The 16,791-nt window shown below is 31.1% G+C and overlaps 2 protein-coding genes and 1 non-coding gene across 3 annotated transcripts in view; 2 read left to right on the forward strand and 1 right to left on the reverse strand.

Moving 5' to 3' along the window:
• Positions 1 to 4,941, forward strand: part of LOC139815971 (uncharacterized) — a 59,376-nt gene extending 54,435 nt beyond the window's left edge. The window contains exons 2-8 of the mRNA XM_071783260.1: positions 696 to 926; positions 1,624 to 1,762; positions 1,854 to 2,379; positions 2,463 to 2,622; positions 2,708 to 3,067; positions 3,147 to 3,465; positions 4,500 to 4,941. Of these exons, the coding sequence (XP_071639361.1) occupies positions 1,627 to 1,762; positions 1,854 to 2,379; positions 2,463 to 2,622; positions 2,708 to 2,986 (1,101 nt within the window). The 5' untranslated portion in view covers positions 696 to 926; positions 1,624 to 1,626 and the 3' untranslated portion in view covers positions 2,987 to 3,067; positions 3,147 to 3,465; positions 4,500 to 4,941. The remainder of the gene's footprint in view (positions 1 to 695; positions 927 to 1,623; positions 1,763 to 1,853; positions 2,380 to 2,462; positions 2,623 to 2,707; positions 3,068 to 3,146; positions 3,466 to 4,499) is intronic.
• Positions 4,942 to 10,962: 6,021 nt separating this feature from the next.
• Positions 10,963 to 15,425, reverse strand: LOC139816158 (aromatic-L-amino-acid decarboxylase). Its single transcript, XM_071783529.1, has 7 exons — positions 15,134 to 15,425; positions 14,470 to 14,703; positions 13,620 to 13,749; positions 12,648 to 12,908; positions 12,238 to 12,446; positions 11,857 to 12,057; positions 10,963 to 11,327 (listed from the first exon to the last, which is right to left on the reverse strand). The coding sequence occupies exons 1-7, from the start codon at positions 15,332 to 15,334 to the stop codon at positions 11,028 to 11,030; spliced, it is 1,536 nt and encodes a 511-aa protein (XP_071639630.1). The 5' UTR covers positions 15,335 to 15,425; the 3' UTR covers positions 10,963 to 11,027.
• Positions 14,210 to 14,281, forward strand: Trnap-agg (transfer RNA proline (anticodon AGG)). Its single transcript has one exon. It is a non-coding gene; the product is annotated as a tRNA-Pro (tRNA).
• Positions 15,426 to 16,791: the final 1,366 nt, after the last annotated feature.

Consider the following 16,791-nt stretch of genomic DNA (forward strand, 5'->3'; position numbering starts at 1 on the left):
GCTCCCGTCGGTGTTCGTCAGAGCCCCGAGGAGATATCGGTGCCGCGAGCCGCAAACGCTCGCGCACACGATAATTTTGAGCGAATTAAAAAAAGGTGGGCGCACCGCGCCCTATCCTCGCCCAACGGATGGTCGGGCGGCATCCGGCGGGTGTTAGCCGGGAAACGATGCGTTGAATCGACAAGGGTGCATTGATCGTTACAAAATAAATAAATACATATATATATTTTAATAAAAAAGAATATGTTACAATGTAGAATATTGAGATCAAAATTAAAATATATAAAACAATTATTTATTAACAATTTATTCGTTATATTCCATAATAATAGTACAATTTGTTAATAGAAAAGTAAAGAAATTAAGGTTTCAGTGAAAATTAATGTTTTTAAAAATATAGATACTATAGATATACACTATTCTGTGTAGAACAAGATTTGCAATGTATTGTTAATTAAAATCTTTTTCTACAAGGGCTGCAATATATTCACAGCCAATACCAAAAATCTATAGTTTACATTACGTAATACACATGCAGACCATAGTGTCAGTATTAACAATGTGAATGAGAAGGAAGATGAATTTAGATATATAATCTTTATGCTATAATTACAAATATATGATATTATAATGCATTTTAGCATATGCTACAAAAGCAAGGATTATTATTCTCCATATTTTTGGTCTTCTTTCAGAGAGAAAATATGGCATCCAATTACCAATCTTTGTATGGTGAGAGTTGTGGTCGATATCCTTATATCGGCAGAAAATCCGTAGGAGAAGAGGATATTAGAGTTGACTTCATCTATTAATTTGTGAAGAAAAGACACGTTAAGATCCACTCTAATCTCAGTGTATTTCATACTGCCCCTGACATAATTGGACCACCCAAATTTTCAAACTATGGAGAACCATTTTTATACCAGGTAATTATTTAGACTGTTTAAATAGACGAATTTCCCTCTATGACTTTATCTTTGACATATGTTGCCAAGATCACTCTTCTGAGTAACATTTTAAAGATTTAGCCGTCGTTATTGATTAAAAAGTTATTAACAATTAAGAGATATAATAAATAGAATATAGATTTCTTTAACACCGTATAGATAGAACTACAGTAGTAAGCATGTATAGTATAACGAGGTATATATATATATATATATATATATATATATATATATATGTATATAGGTATATATATATATATACATATATAGACTTATACATAAAGGAAGAGGCTGAATTCCTCTTCCGCCCACATGTATACTGTCTATAAACACATATCAGCAAATTGACTTTCCTTAATTAGCACTATTATATTTCTCAAACTTTTTTATTATTAACGTTTTAATAAATAACGAATGACGGCTAAAACCTTTGGAAGGTTACTCATCAGGAGAGTGCTCCCTATAATATATATATATGTGTCAAGATCAAGGTCGTAGAAGGTTGGTCCTCTAAACTAAATAATTATTCTATTTTATTCTTCGTGTTTTTCAATGGAGAAACATATTTTATAGTATGTGTATTATCCGTTATATTGTCCTGTACAAAGTAATCGGGATCTTTTATATGCTACAAGATTTTTCCTACTATTTGATACATTTTGACTTTTCAAAACAGAAAATGAATGGATGGAATAATGAGATCGACATTTCAATAACTCCGTGGCAATACGAAGAATCCATGACGAAGTATTATAGTATACAACGGCCGGATACATGGCCTCAACTTAGAAGACCGATCGAAAATAATTATATTGGTATGTGATACCTGAATTCACAAGTAAGATATTGTTAAAGAAAATACGCTTTTGTTGAGAAGAGAGTATAATTATATTTTCTTTTTTGAAGATATCGAGTTTCATGAAGCTGTATATCTAATCAGAGTTTCTATATACGAAATTTCACGAAACAATCCTAGAGACGTAATTCAAATTTTGGCTCAAGATGATTCTAATAATGAGTGGCTTAAATTGTGCGATGAGAAGTTTAAATGGTGTAAAACTCATAGTAGAGAACTGTTTGAGACTGTATCCCCGACATCAAGATTATTTTCTCCACCCTTATCACACCTGCGTGACTTTAAAACAAAAATGCTAAGGCTATTTTTTGAAGACAGAGATACACTTTTCTATGAAATACCTCTTTACACAAAGCTAGATGCTGTAATGCTTATCGGTACATCAGAGTTGGTTCGTCCTAGAAATTATGAGAAGAATTTAACTAAGCTGTTAAAGGAAATTAACTGCATGTACTTTCCACACAATGAGGATTATCATAATTTAACAGTAGATTTCAAAAATGCACACTTGGATATAGATTATCTGCAACAACATTTTTCTGAATACATTATAATGGAATATCGTAGGGATGGAAGGTATTATTATCAACATTAAGTAATATTAAAATCTCTTTATTCTGTTAATAATAAAAATAAATTTGTTCCGATGTTATTTGCAGCTACATAAGAAGGGTTTCTAAGGAGAGTATTTTGAGAGAGAATTTGATGCACAAAAATGTATCTCTGGAGGTAATTCGTCATTCAAATTGTGCAAAACGTATAAAACTCTCTTCGGATGAATCCAAGGAGCTATCACGTAGCAATATATCTGAGCTTCCTGTAAAGTATTCTAAGAAGTCTATTTTTCATAATATTTATTGCAATATTATCTCGTGTATTAAAGTTTTATATTTTATCTTTGCAGGATGAAATACTACTAATAATATTAAAAAACTTGGATCCGATGACGTTATGCCACTTGAGTTATGTAAATAAACGCTTCAATGATTTGATACGAGACCCTCATCTCTATACACGTTTGAATATACACTCCGCGAGATGTTATGAAACTCCAGGATACGTAATGTGGAAAATATTTCATTACTTTACATCTAGATGTAAATATTTGCAGCAGTTAGATCTTACAAGAAGCATGTTTAGGGCTGAAGATTTTAAAAACTTTCTTGATAATTGTGACGTTTGACGCACTTAAGATTAGGATACTGCCATTCTATCAATAATCTTGCCCTACTTAAAATTTCAGAGATATGTGTAAATTTGAAAGGTATGTATATACATATAAAGTATATGAAACATGTGATTGTCGGGATTATTGTATATGCTCAACACATTTCTTTTTTTAGAATTGAACCTAGATCATTGTTGGGATATAGACGAAAAAGGATTTTCGTATCTCGAGAAATTAAGTAGTTTGGAATATTTAAACCTTCGTGATACAAATATAGAAGCTGAATGCCTTTACAAAATACTGCAAAAAAATCAACGGATGCGTGAGTTCAATTTTGAACCTGCAATCCATATAAGAAATACAGCCGCAACACAGTTTATAAAATTGTGTCCTAATTTGGAAGTAATACGTTTAGAGAACTGTCTTAATCTTACATCGCAGGATATTGACTTTCTCGCTGACTGTAAGAATTTACGAAAAGTGTACCTTCCCCAGTAAGTGTGTGCTTTTTAATTTTTTTTCTTAATACATTACTATATTCTTCTTAATACATTACTATATTCTTGATTGAAAGTGTTTGCTTCTTTTGCATTTCGAGGATCTTGAAAAAGTTACATTAATTTTCTTTGTGCTTCCTCATAAAAGAAAGCTTTGTTTCTTGTGAAAAATTTTTTTCAGTTTTCTTTGCCAATGTGTTCTAAATAAAATATTTTAAAACGTTGAAATATCACATATTTTTACAAAATGTCCGTACGTGCGCGCGCGCCTGTGTGTGTGTGTGTGTGTGTGTGTGTGTGTGTGTGTGTGTGTGTGTGTGATATCGGGCTAAATTTTTTTTAATCAATAAAATATTATTAAAGGAAGGTTGGTATTGAATTTGGTGATGATCGGTGAAGGAGTTCTTTAACTTTATAAAAATTTTTGGATGTTTTGAGAAATGTCCGTGGTAGCTTCAACTTCCGCAAATTTTGAGATATTGGGCTATTTATAATTTCATTATATTCTTCAGTCTTTTCTACTCCTATTTCATATATAATTTTTTAAGATTTAGTTGATTATACCTAGCTTTATACGCGATCAAAGATCCATATGCGGAGTCCATATACATATAAACCGTATAGCCTGAACTCCCAAAGTCAACTTTAATTTGATATTGCGTCGATTGTAAAACTCCACTTGTGCTACTAAGCTGATCTATCAATTTATAAAAAGGTTAAACTTAAAATTTGAAAAAAGTGTGCAAATTAGGAACTTGTTTCCTGATTATTACAGATCGATCGCTACCATTGCTCCTATTTCATTTAGTTCATAAAGCTTTCTCTATGAGGAAGCCAAACTAATAAATACTAATAATTATGCATCAAGCAAAATACAAGCTTCCTCATAAGAGAAAGCATTATGAGCGAAATAAAATGTTAAATTGCTCTGAATAGGAGCAATGGTAGCAATCTGTAATAACGAGGAAATTTCTAATTTGCACACTTTTTGTAATTGCAATACTATAATAATTATATGATTTTTGTTACAGATTCCAACCTCCAATCGCTGATGATTGCTTGCACAGATTACTTCCTTCCTGGCAACGCCTGGAATTAGTTGCATTGCGCTGTATTGTCCTCACTGATCACAATTTGAAATTATTAACGCAGTGCAAAAACTTAAAACAGTTACAACTTTATTCGGTGAAACTTGTTACACCTGATAAGTGTTTTACTATTTTGGAACAATGTCCAAAACTGCAAGAGTTTCATCTCATACATTGTAACATTGACGATTGTTTGGTTAACGAATGGAAGGAAAGATATCCGCATGTGTCCATCTATATACACTTGAAGAATGATAATTTTGAATAGTTTTCTTAACCCTTTTAAGATATATATATCAATTTACTTTTTAAAAATTATCTAGCGAACTAGATTGTAAAAGAAGTTAATGCCTAATAAAAACGAAATATTCACATTTATTTATAATTTATTTTTGAACAGTTTTATCTTCTTTTTTGTAATTTGACTCTTTTGGCAGAAGGTCATTTTTTTGCTTGAAATAGTTGTTTAGCAAAATATTAAGGCAAACTATATTTAAGGCTCTTGGGCTCTTTCCGCTATCACGTAAGATTAATTGTGACGTCAGAAGCGAGAAATGACATGCTGAGAATTCTTGCGTGCCATACTTCAAAAATACTCCGAAATACTATTCTGCAAAAGACACTCTTTACAATAAAAGAAGATTCAACTTAATCGGTCTAATAGTTTTCTGGCAATCCCTCATAATTATTAGACCACTTTTCAGGGCCGAAAAACGGTTATTACCCCTTAATACAGTTTCCGGTTTCAGATCAAAGCATCAATGGCTGATCACAGCATCGCGTATTATCGCATCACCACATTCAATGTATGTATATAGAGAGCGCTAGATAATTTTTTGATTCGATATATTGCATTTCAAAGACGTATGTCAATCGCGTGTGTCAATCAATCATTGTCTAAAAACATGGAATATGGCAGTTTGACATTAAAACGGAAATATCATTAAACGCAAAATTATTAAAAAAAGATTTAAGAAATAGTTCGAATACTGTCCTCTTAAAATATTCTCTAGATGACATAAGAGAAAATATCCCCTCTCGTAAGGCACATATTTAGTGCCTATGTTAGATGACAAATATTTCAAATTGGGCAATAAGCATCTTAGCCTGCCAACATTTTTGGGTTCTTGAACCTACAATACAATTTTACAATACAATTTCAGAAAATAATCCGGTAAGAATTGAGGAAAATTGGGTGTGCAATTTATAATGCAAAATACAATGTAAAATATTGTCAATTGATAACATTATTTATTACTTTATTTCTTTACCTAGTTAAAGTTAATATCTTACCAAACTATTCAAGTTCTTTAATCCTTCCCTTTAAAGAAAAACATCTATGCTTTTATGATACAAAATTACGCGTCTAATTTTCCTGGAAATAAAAATGCTGAAACTCTTATTTAACCACAAATGCTCATAATTCGAACACGTAATTAAATTTCCTGCCCATCAGCTCTGTAAGATGTTCCGAGCTAGCGAATAACCAATATAAGAATAAATCGGCGCGAAGTAGAAGCGGTGAAATAAAGGTCACACAACATTTTATTTCGAAATTGGCGATACTTGGTGGAAGCAGGCGTATATCGTATCTACCTAGAGATATTATTTTAAACGTAATAACAAAAGAACAGAAGAAAAATTGCACTGCAAATCCAAGTGTTATTTTTACACGCAGAAGCGTCGAAAAATGACACATTTGACTGAAGATTTTTTTACATATTTCTTTATATACTAAATTACGTCATTTAATACGCATAATTATATAAAATTCAAAGTTAATTGTGTGCGTTTAATCGTGTTAAATGACATGATTTAAAACGGGAAGAAATGAGTAAGAGGGACATTATGCCCCCCCCCCTAGATTTTTATTTTTTTAATTTAGAATAATTTTATTATTGATAACCCAATAACTTTTTTTTAATTTACACAAGAGAAAAAAATCTGTACAAGTATTTCTTTAAAAAATATTGTTTTAAAAATACATTTGTCTGTCAGAGCTTTACATACCTAAATCGAAAAATTCCATATACTTACTTTTTTTTTTTTATAGAATGATCGAACTCGATCGATAGATGGTATTTTATCTTATGAGTGTTATCTAGAGTAGTATCTACGATGTAATTTATCGAAATTTATTAAATTTGTTCACTTTTGTAATTTTTACCTTGTTTTAAAAAGTGCATTATTAATCTCCTGGAAGTGAAGAAATTCAAGAAAATCGAAATTTGCCTTTCCTAAATAATTCTTTTTTATTGTTTTTTTAGTAGGGGAGACCGGAGCAAAGTCGTCACCGGGGCGGAGTCGTCATTGCAATTATCTCGAAATCTGTATGTTGTGTGAACTCGCCATTAATACTGTAAACGCGGCTTATGGTGCCCACGTGGTCAACGGATATATATAAATAGAAATCTAGGAAATAACTGAACAATTTTGAATCAAACTCCATTCCGAAAATCAATCAAAGAATATGGAGCATCGAGCCGTAACTGGGTGTTGGTGTAAGAATATTTTATATTTAAGTTAGTAATCCGAAAAGTTTTGTAATACGTGCCCAGGTGTTTAATCGCAAACAATATTGATTTCTTTTTCTTTTTTTTAATAAAGCGGCATAACAAGGCGAAAAAAATGTGTACTCGCGATCATGGCAACGAGAGTAGTTTTTAATTACCGGAATCGGTAATTAAAGAGGAAATGTCTCCGAAAGACACAAAGGAGAAAAAATTTTCGACGACGCGCAGAGGCGCGACGCTTCTTGTGCTCATCATTTTTTCTTTTCCGAGAATCCGGATAACGTTCTGTTTTATAACCAACTAGAATGCGAGGCAATTTTAAACATCCGCATCTTCAATAACGTCGAGTTGTAAAAGTCGGTATCAGTACTAAAAAGCTCGGTGGAAAGTTCGGAGAGTATATATAGTTCGTTTATGAAAGACGATTAGTCGTTGTCGTCGATCGCGTACGTTGCGGACCGGACGCGGGATACCTACACCCTGACCTTTTAGACGGATAATTATAATAACTTGGGAGTTATTAATAAATGGAAGGGCTATATGCGATTCGAGGCAAAAACGCAAGAAATCGCAAGTGTTCCTATGACAAATTCATAATTCACGCGAGATAATCTTAATTCTTTTTCAGACGTTTGTGCAGCGATCCTTAATTATCTTCGCCGCTCTCCTGTGCTATTACCAGTCCTGGGTCGGCGCGGACGGCGCGATGGACTGCGAGTAAGTGTCGTATTCATAAGCTTCTTTCTTCTCCCCGTATCGCTGGAAGATAAACGGAACCATAGGATATAATCGCGGGGTCACTGTTGCAGGATAACACCCTATCACCCGAAATGCCGAGGTATTCAACCAGCTAGACGATGAAGCGCTTGGTATACCCTTACCTGTTATGCGCGCTATAGGGTAACTCCGGTATATACGCCGCAGCTAAGGGAAACTTAATTTATCGAGTACTATTTACTATGTTTAAGGCAAATGAATTATACCAATAAAAACTCTATACTGTCTGCTACTATTAAAAATATGAAGAAAAGTATATTTAAAACAATCTAATGTAAAAAATTGTGCAAATTAGAAATTTGCACTTGGCTTTCTCATAGAGGAAATGATGTCTTAAGATGCTAATACGGCTTTCTGATTGGCTGATGACGCCTTAAGACTATATCTAAGACGATCTTGGATATAAGGCTCGACCTAAATACCGGCCTTAAAGAATTATATATGAAATAGAAATAGAAAAGACTGAAGAATATAATAAAATTAAAAAATTTTGGTAAACTTTTTTTTAACAGAAATCGGTAACCCCTTTATTATTAACAATTTTTATTAATTCTATTATATTCTTCAGTCTTTTCTACCCCTATTTCATATATAATTGGTTAAGATTTGGTTGATCAGTTCTGGAGTTATAGAAATTTCTGTAAATTTGGCACAGACATACATACATACATACATACACACATACCGACATTTTTTTAAATGCAATATTTCGACGTTTTAGAACACTCTGAACATATTGACATTAAAAACTCAAAAAACAATCTTTTCTTTGGTTTCTTCTACCCCTATTTTATATATAATTTTTTTAAATTTGGTTGATTAGAGCCAACTTTATACGCAATCAAAGGTTCATATACGAATTTACGAAAACAAAGCTTCCTCTATGAGGAAGCAAAATTGAATAAAATATTCATTCTTTGTATTTAATAAAAAAAACTTTTAGAAACTTTTGCATTTTTACTATATATGTCAAAGGGGTGGATTATATGACATTCATGGGTGAAATATACGCCTTATAAAAAATTACAAATAATGTTTATAAATAAGGCAATAAAATGTCATAATAAGTTATAAAATGTGTGTAAGAAGTTTATTAAGGTGTAAAAATGATAAACAAATTATAAAACTGAAAATTTTAAAAAAATATATATATAGAAGAGCGATAGATGCATTATAGATTATTATTATATACATCTAAAATAATTTACAATTGTTTTTCTGTAACAGCATTTTGCTATTCAATCATTATAAAATAACTTTAAAAGATACAATCTTTATCAAGAAGTACGTATCTCTTACCCGTTTTGTGTTTCTATTACGTTTTCATTAATTTAACATGGACTTTTGTCGCATAACCAACTTACCCTACTATTGGGGCAAGTTGGCTACAATGCAGCATGTTCGTATTTCACTTATTACAAAGAAACTATACAATATACAGGAGCGTTCTTGGCATGAAAATGTAAAAAAAGGTTCTCTCTATTATATTAGTACTATTAATCATGAAAATTAGTTGTTTAAAAACTCAAATGCCGAAATTGTGAAAACGGTGCCAATGAGCCCCGGTTTCCCCTACTTTTTAATAATATAATTTTACATAATATATTTTCGCGATAGTTCGATTACTATCTACTGTACGTTGTACGTGTCATATTGAATTGCGGCTACATAATATTTAGTTGGTTAACCATGCGCTGTTACTAACCGTCTATTTGACTAACATAATGTCAAATAAATGTCCGAAGTTGCATCTTCGAATATTTCGTCGTTAATAAAGGCTCTTGTTCACTCACTGCAGTCATCTTGAATTTATGACGTCAGAAAAGCTTGCATTAACGTTATATATGTAATACATAAAAAAAATTCGTCAGATTTTTTATTACGAGATATCGCTTTTGTTTACGAGATATCTTAATCAAAAGCACGCATAAAAAGAATATTCCGGAAAAGCTATTTGGTAGCGTCGCGTATATGCTCCTGAATATAGACAATAACTCAGACAGTACAAATCAATTTATATTTGATGTACTTCGCGACGACGCTACCGCATCACTTGATTGTACATGATCGGGATAATGTTTTAATGTTTCTTTCTTATGCGTTGCTAAACATATTATCACAATAAACAAATTAAGCAGGTTTAGGGACTACATATATAATGACTACATATAGTCCTTATTAGAAATCCATATTAGAATTTTGCGTCTAAATTTCTCGGAGTGAAAATTCGGCCGATAGAGTGAGATTTCACTCTTTTTGGAGTGAGATCTCACTCCAAAAGAGTGAAATCTCACTCTATCGGCCGAATTTTCACTCCGAGAAATTTAGAGAGAGAATTCTACTTTATAATGTGTAATAGAGAAACATAATAGACACGTATGTATTAATATATGTGTCAATATTCACGTATATAAAATTATTGTAGAATTCTATTCTGAATTCTCGAGAATTATAAAGTCTTTTAAAGCATATTTTAACACAAATTAGTGTAATAGCTATATTTATTTATTTCCATTCATACGAGTGCGATGAGTCATAACTTAACAAAATTACAGGGGTTTTCAGAAAAATAGCTGTAAACCATCAGTTTTATTATCTACAACTCTAATTTACTTTCAAAGTTTGATAACTTAATTAAAACATAAAAATAATTACGTATTCAAATTTTGTTGAATTTATTTTAATAAATATTAAAAAAACAGTGGAGAAAACTTTCCTGTAAAATAATTTGAGTGTATAAATAGTTAAAATTTGCTACTGGTATTAACTTATCAGTATTGGTAGACTATGTTTCTTAATATACATATACACAAGAATCTAGAAAACACAAATTTGAGTAATTGAAAATTAATATTACATTGTATTTTACATTGTTAAAATCAGCAAATAATAAATCGATAAGCATTCGTGTAAAAATTACGATTACCATTACGAGTCTAAATGCGCGTATTCTACGTGATAACATTATCTAAATTTTTCGCTTCATAACTTATTGTAATCTCGATATTATTAGAATTTTTAATATAATCTCTATTAATTAATCTTACGTTGTTAAAATATTACATTGATGCAAACTCTGCATACAATTTACAAAACTAAAGACACAAAGAATAATATACATAATACAATATCGATATAATATTGTATTATTTGCGTAAATTTTTCGGATAAAAGATCAGTGTTATGATATTTTCTGCGAAATTTCCTTTGTTTCTAAGTTCAAACTTTCTATCCTTGTCGCAATGTCATCCATCGATTTCACAATATTTTTCATCGATTTTTCATGAAGTTTTTCTTGCAAAATTTCCGTTGTCTGACTGCTTATTTCATTCCATGAAAAAGCGATATCTTCTTCCCGACATAATCGACTGCACACAACGAATCTAGCTACAAGTTTATGTTGATACGTGCCGACGACGAGATACACTTGTTTTCTAGTCTGCAGACGATCTAAGAGTTCCTTTGTCAAACTGTTATCACCCTGAAAAGAGGAATAATCTTTTTGTTGCAGAAATCTTAGAAATAATTCAGCCAAGTTACAATTAAAGTTAAAATTATGATTGTAATTAAAATAATTTAATTTATAATTAAAACTATAACACTGATTAAGAAGGAGATCCTAATATTATGATATTATGATTATGTACATATGTCAATACATGATTAATTAATTACTAAAGTTAAATAGAAATAAATTTAGTTAACACTAGAACTACAGAGGATTAACTTGTACGTATTTTTACCGAAGGAGTAAATATAAAAATAAATTTATAAAATTAATTATCTGTATATTTCAATAAAAATCAGAAAAAATTTCGAAAATTGTGATAGTTTAAAAATAAATAATAATTATTTAAAAAAGTGTCAAGCAAGTTATTTTGACCCTCTTGTTAGTTCTAATCTTAATTGAATTAAAAATTTATAAAATAAAAGAATAAAAAAATTTATGATTAAAAGTTAAATTTTTATTTTGCAAACTGGTAAAAGAGACTTGTAATTGGAAAACGTACTATAATACGGAAACAGACAAGACCCATAACGACCTCGGTGACTATTTCGAACCTGTTGTCCGACCTGACGTACTTCTCGAAAAGCTGCGCTAGTTTTATGGTGTGTCTAATATGTTCCTGAAGTCCTTGCACTCCATAAATACGCATAACGAACCACAGTTTTAACGAACGAAAACGCCGACCCAACGGTATCTGCCAATTCTGTATTATGAAAAATTCAAGATTTACAAGAAACATTTTTAATTACTTTGTTAAAAATACTTTGTTAAAATTACTTTGTGAAAAATTCAAGATTTACAAGAAACATTTTTAATTACTTTGTTAAAAAAGATAGTCTATTAAGATAAGAATATTATGTTGACAAGATTTATAAAATCTTACTCTATAATCCGGTACAAGTCCTTCCTTATCGTGGGCAAGGTATATTCTATTAACACTGAACGCTTCTATAAGTCGTCTCGAGTTTTTTACCCACATTACCGAAGCATCGAAGTTTGTAAGTAGCCATTTATGAGCGTTTACGTTGAAGGAGTCCGCGTACTGAACGCCGGACATCAAATAACGAAATTCCGGACAAACAAACGCTGCACCTGAATCAATACAATTAATTAAAGTGATGAATTTTTATAATGACCACGTGCAATTATAATCTTAGCTGGTGATTAATCAAATGGCATGAATCTTTTTGTACTAATAAATATTAGCGATTATTTGAAGTAACGTATTACGTCGAATATATAAGACAGAGATGTAGATTTAATAAAAAAAGAGATAAATTGCATTATATCTACCCGCGTAAGCAGCGTCAACGTGCAGCCATATATTGTATTCTTCGCATATTGGTCCTATCTCGTCGATATTGTCAAACGCACAGGTGCCAGTAGTTCCTAAAGTAGCGACGACGTAACACGGTATAAAGCCTTTCTCCAAATCTTCCTGTATCGCTTTCTTCAAAGTTTCTCCGCGCAGAGAGCACTTATCGTCCACTGGTAGCAACCTCATTGGCATTGATCCTAAAATTCCTGCTTTTTCCACTGATGAATTGCTCTGATCTGAAAATGTGTAGACAAATATTTACGGCGTTTACTCAAATGTTTAAAAAACATGTTTACGCAAATATGTAACATTAGCATAAAGATGTAGGTAAGTAATTAATCTTTAATTAATTAAATGTGATATATACAGAATATCCGATTTTAATTGCTTACCTCGAATATCTTGTAAATGACACATTTTCGTAGAAAATGTTTCAGACAAAATTTGTTTGGTCCTGAAGGGGCCACAAAAAACTATACTTTTTATTTGACCTTAAGTAAAAAAACATTATAAGGCCATTTTGATTTCCTTAAATAAGAACCCATATGTTTTATGGTATATTCTTATAGTCGAAACGGTTTTGAAATACTGGTTACAAACCCTCTTACAAACGATGAGAACTTCCAGAGTTATGAATCTTTAAAGTTTAAGTACTGCCAGCAAATCTGTTGCAAGTCTTTGTTGTATGCACGAATGTTTTCACAAACAAATAATAATTTTTTATGGCTCTTTCAGGACCAAACAAATTTTGTCTAGAACATTTTCCCCAAAAACGTCATTTACAAGATATTCGAGGTAGACAATTAATTGGGACATTCTGTATATATACAATCGATATTATATGTAAATTTATATTGAACCTTCTTTCCTTGCTTAACAGTAGGTTAATAATATTTTATCGATAATACACGCATTTTCAAAATTTGTTCATTTCCATTAATACTCACTGGAAGTATATGCAACCAATTTAGATTTAATATGATTCTCGTCCGCCTCTGGATGAAGACGTTTCATTCGACGTGTTGTGTGCTCTTTTGCAGCTAATAAACAAAGGAATGTACATTCACTTGCAGATCCCTAAAATTAATAAATTAATTAATAAAATTAATAAACTAAGTTTTATATAACTAAATTTTTTAAACATTAAGAAACGTTAGTATGCAATATTACAATAAATATACTAAAATGTACAATTATTTATATTAACATATGATATGTTGTAACACATGATTATTTATATATTAACAGTACGATAATAAAATTAGGATATACAAAGAAGAATTTTTGTAAGTAGAAAATTAAATTAATTAAAATAAATTTTTGTAGAGAGTTGTATAACACACATGAAACATAATACAAAATATTACAAGTTTTATTTAAAATTGCGATTTGTGATAGTTTTTATATTTATTATTAAATATTTATTATAAATTATTATAATAATTATTTATTCAAAGAAAATAAAATAGATTTTTTATAATGGCTGTAAAGTATTAATTTTCTCTGTGTCCACTGTATAACAATCCAAATGAACAATGGCTCGTTGGTCTAGGGGTATGATTCTCGCTTAGGGTGCGAGAGGTCCCGGGTTCAAATCCCGGACGAGCCCATTATTTTTGTCATATTTTTTTTGCGTTATTTTAGTAATTAATATCAGTTTTGTGTTAGATTAAAAACATCGATGCAATTTTATTTTATTTTAAAAATGTAGAATTTATGATCTCATTGTGTAAATATAATGATCTATATATATATATATATATATATATATATATATATATAGATTGCTGTAATTACTTGAATAACTCCTCCACCAGTTCCACTGCTGCAATTCAAAAACTCATTAGGTAATCCTAACAGTTTGCCAAGCCAATTACACGTAATGACCTCGAGCTCGGTGCAAGCCGGAGATGCTATCCAGCTGAAACCGATGCATCCGATCGCGCAGCTTAAAATCTCAGCGACGATAGCTGGATAGGAATTAGCCGTTGGAAAATATGCGTGAAAGTGCGGCGAGTTCCAATGTGTTATCTGCACATATTGACGGAAATGATAAAAGCTTATCTTCTGTTTTTTATAACAATATAACAAAAAGAATGTTCGTAATTTAGATATTAAAAATTTTTTTAATACGAGCAGCCAAAATTATAAAACGAAAAGACAAACTGTAAGAGAGAAGCAACTAGACTAAAGTATTAACTTTAAGCAACACCGCACAGATTAATAGTATTTATTTTTAATTTATTGAATTTTATTACTTTCTTCTTTTTATTTCTATTATATATTTCTAATTATATATTTAAAGAGAATCTATTTATATATTTAAAAAAATTCTTTTTTTTTTCTTTTTTCTTTTATTTCTGAATAGAATCGTGATTTTATTAATGCAACTCTAAGTATAAAAATTTACTAACGTGATATAACAAAATCTCTTATAACTAAAAATAGATTAAAAATTTACCCCTGGCATAATATATTGTTCCACGTCTTTGAGCACTTCTTGCCATCTCTCGGACTTTTTCGGCGCTTCTTTCGGCAATAATTTACTTAAATAACCCGGCTCCACATCCGGCAATACGTTTCTGCTTCTTAAACTCTCAGTATAATCCGCGACATAGTCTATAGTCGCCTTTGCAAATTCCACGAATTCCGGCGTGTCCATATTTTCTCTGTCTGAATTCAAGAGCACACGACACAATCGCGCTGTAATACACGTGTTGAAAAAAATTGTGATTTTAATTAAAATTCTGATATAACATAAAAATAATGGGATGAGGCGATTGAACTGCAGCTTCCGATTTGTCGTCAAAATTAAGCTTATGTAGCAAATCGCTACTTCGCGAACGATTTATGTAACTAACATCTACCGTTACGTTGTTATAAATTTTATGATCGCTATCAAGATTTTACCTTGAGTTAAACTACTTATTACAATTTGCGCGAAATAATTCGAAGGCTTGAGCACTTGATGTCACATTAGCACTTCTTTATAAATTATAAATTGTGAATATAGTTTTTAAAGAAGAATGCAATGGCACATATATAACAGCACATACACAGTCGCTATTAATTTTTTATAAAAATTAGCACAATATACAAGCATACAGAATTCTGTATACTATCGTCACGATATAATACTGTCACAACAATTTATTAACTGCCAAAAGAAACGTTTGGTAGCTGAAGAGGAAAATTTCTCATACAAATGTGGGAATCTTTCGATAAAATCTTGCGTCACGTTTTGCTTCCTCATAGAGGAAGCTTTGTTTTCATAAACTTCGTATTTTATTCTATTTTCAAGACAACTATCTTTATCTCTGGACTTTTATTTTATTTCTTTTCATACAATCAATTATCGAACTCGTACCTCTACGATCTACGCGTATTGCATGGAACGCGGAGAATTTCACTTCGTATGCATTTCTATAAACATCATCGTCTTTCACTCGGATCCGTGATTCGTATAATATTTCGTTGACACCACTGAATCGGACACAATGCCGTTACGCGAGAAAAATTTAACTGGCTGATCCGTACGACTCGAGATCGACGCGCAAGCCGGTGGACGATTCGGAAGTGAATTTCAGTCGAATACCATTCTCTAACGTTAAATACCGCCACCCAGAAAACTTTCACTTGCTTTCTCCGTAATCACGCGCCAAATTTGCTGACCGCGGAAGCAATTTTTCTTTAGTGCTCTGAAAAACGCGCTTCTTTCGCCTTCAACTGACCTCTTCTTTTAATTAAACGGTTGTTAAATTCTTTAATTTTAATTGAACGGTACATGAAAATAATATTATTGCAATTTAATTATATTTATTAATTGACTAATTAAGAATGACTGACACTCATCCTAACGGGATTTTTAATTACGTAATCTTTATTGGTTTGATTTAAAATGTTTTTGTATAAAATTGTATGATTATATAATTATTGACTCTGAGATGTCTAATCGAGAAGAAACACATCACAATAAGAACAAGCTAATTAAAATGCGTGAATTAATAAAAAACGTCAAATCTAATTAATGTGTCCAGCATTTCGGTTTCCATTTGCATCTTTATCAAAAACAACGTATCGCAAAACGTGAATAATTTACGTAATTTAAATTCGAAAATA

This window comes from Temnothorax longispinosus, chromosome 7, assembly GCF_030848805.1.
Source record: "Temnothorax longispinosus isolate EJ_2023e chromosome 7, Tlon_JGU_v1, whole genome shotgun sequence".
NCBI lineage: Eukaryota > Metazoa > Arthropoda > Insecta > Hymenoptera > Formicidae > Temnothorax > Temnothorax longispinosus.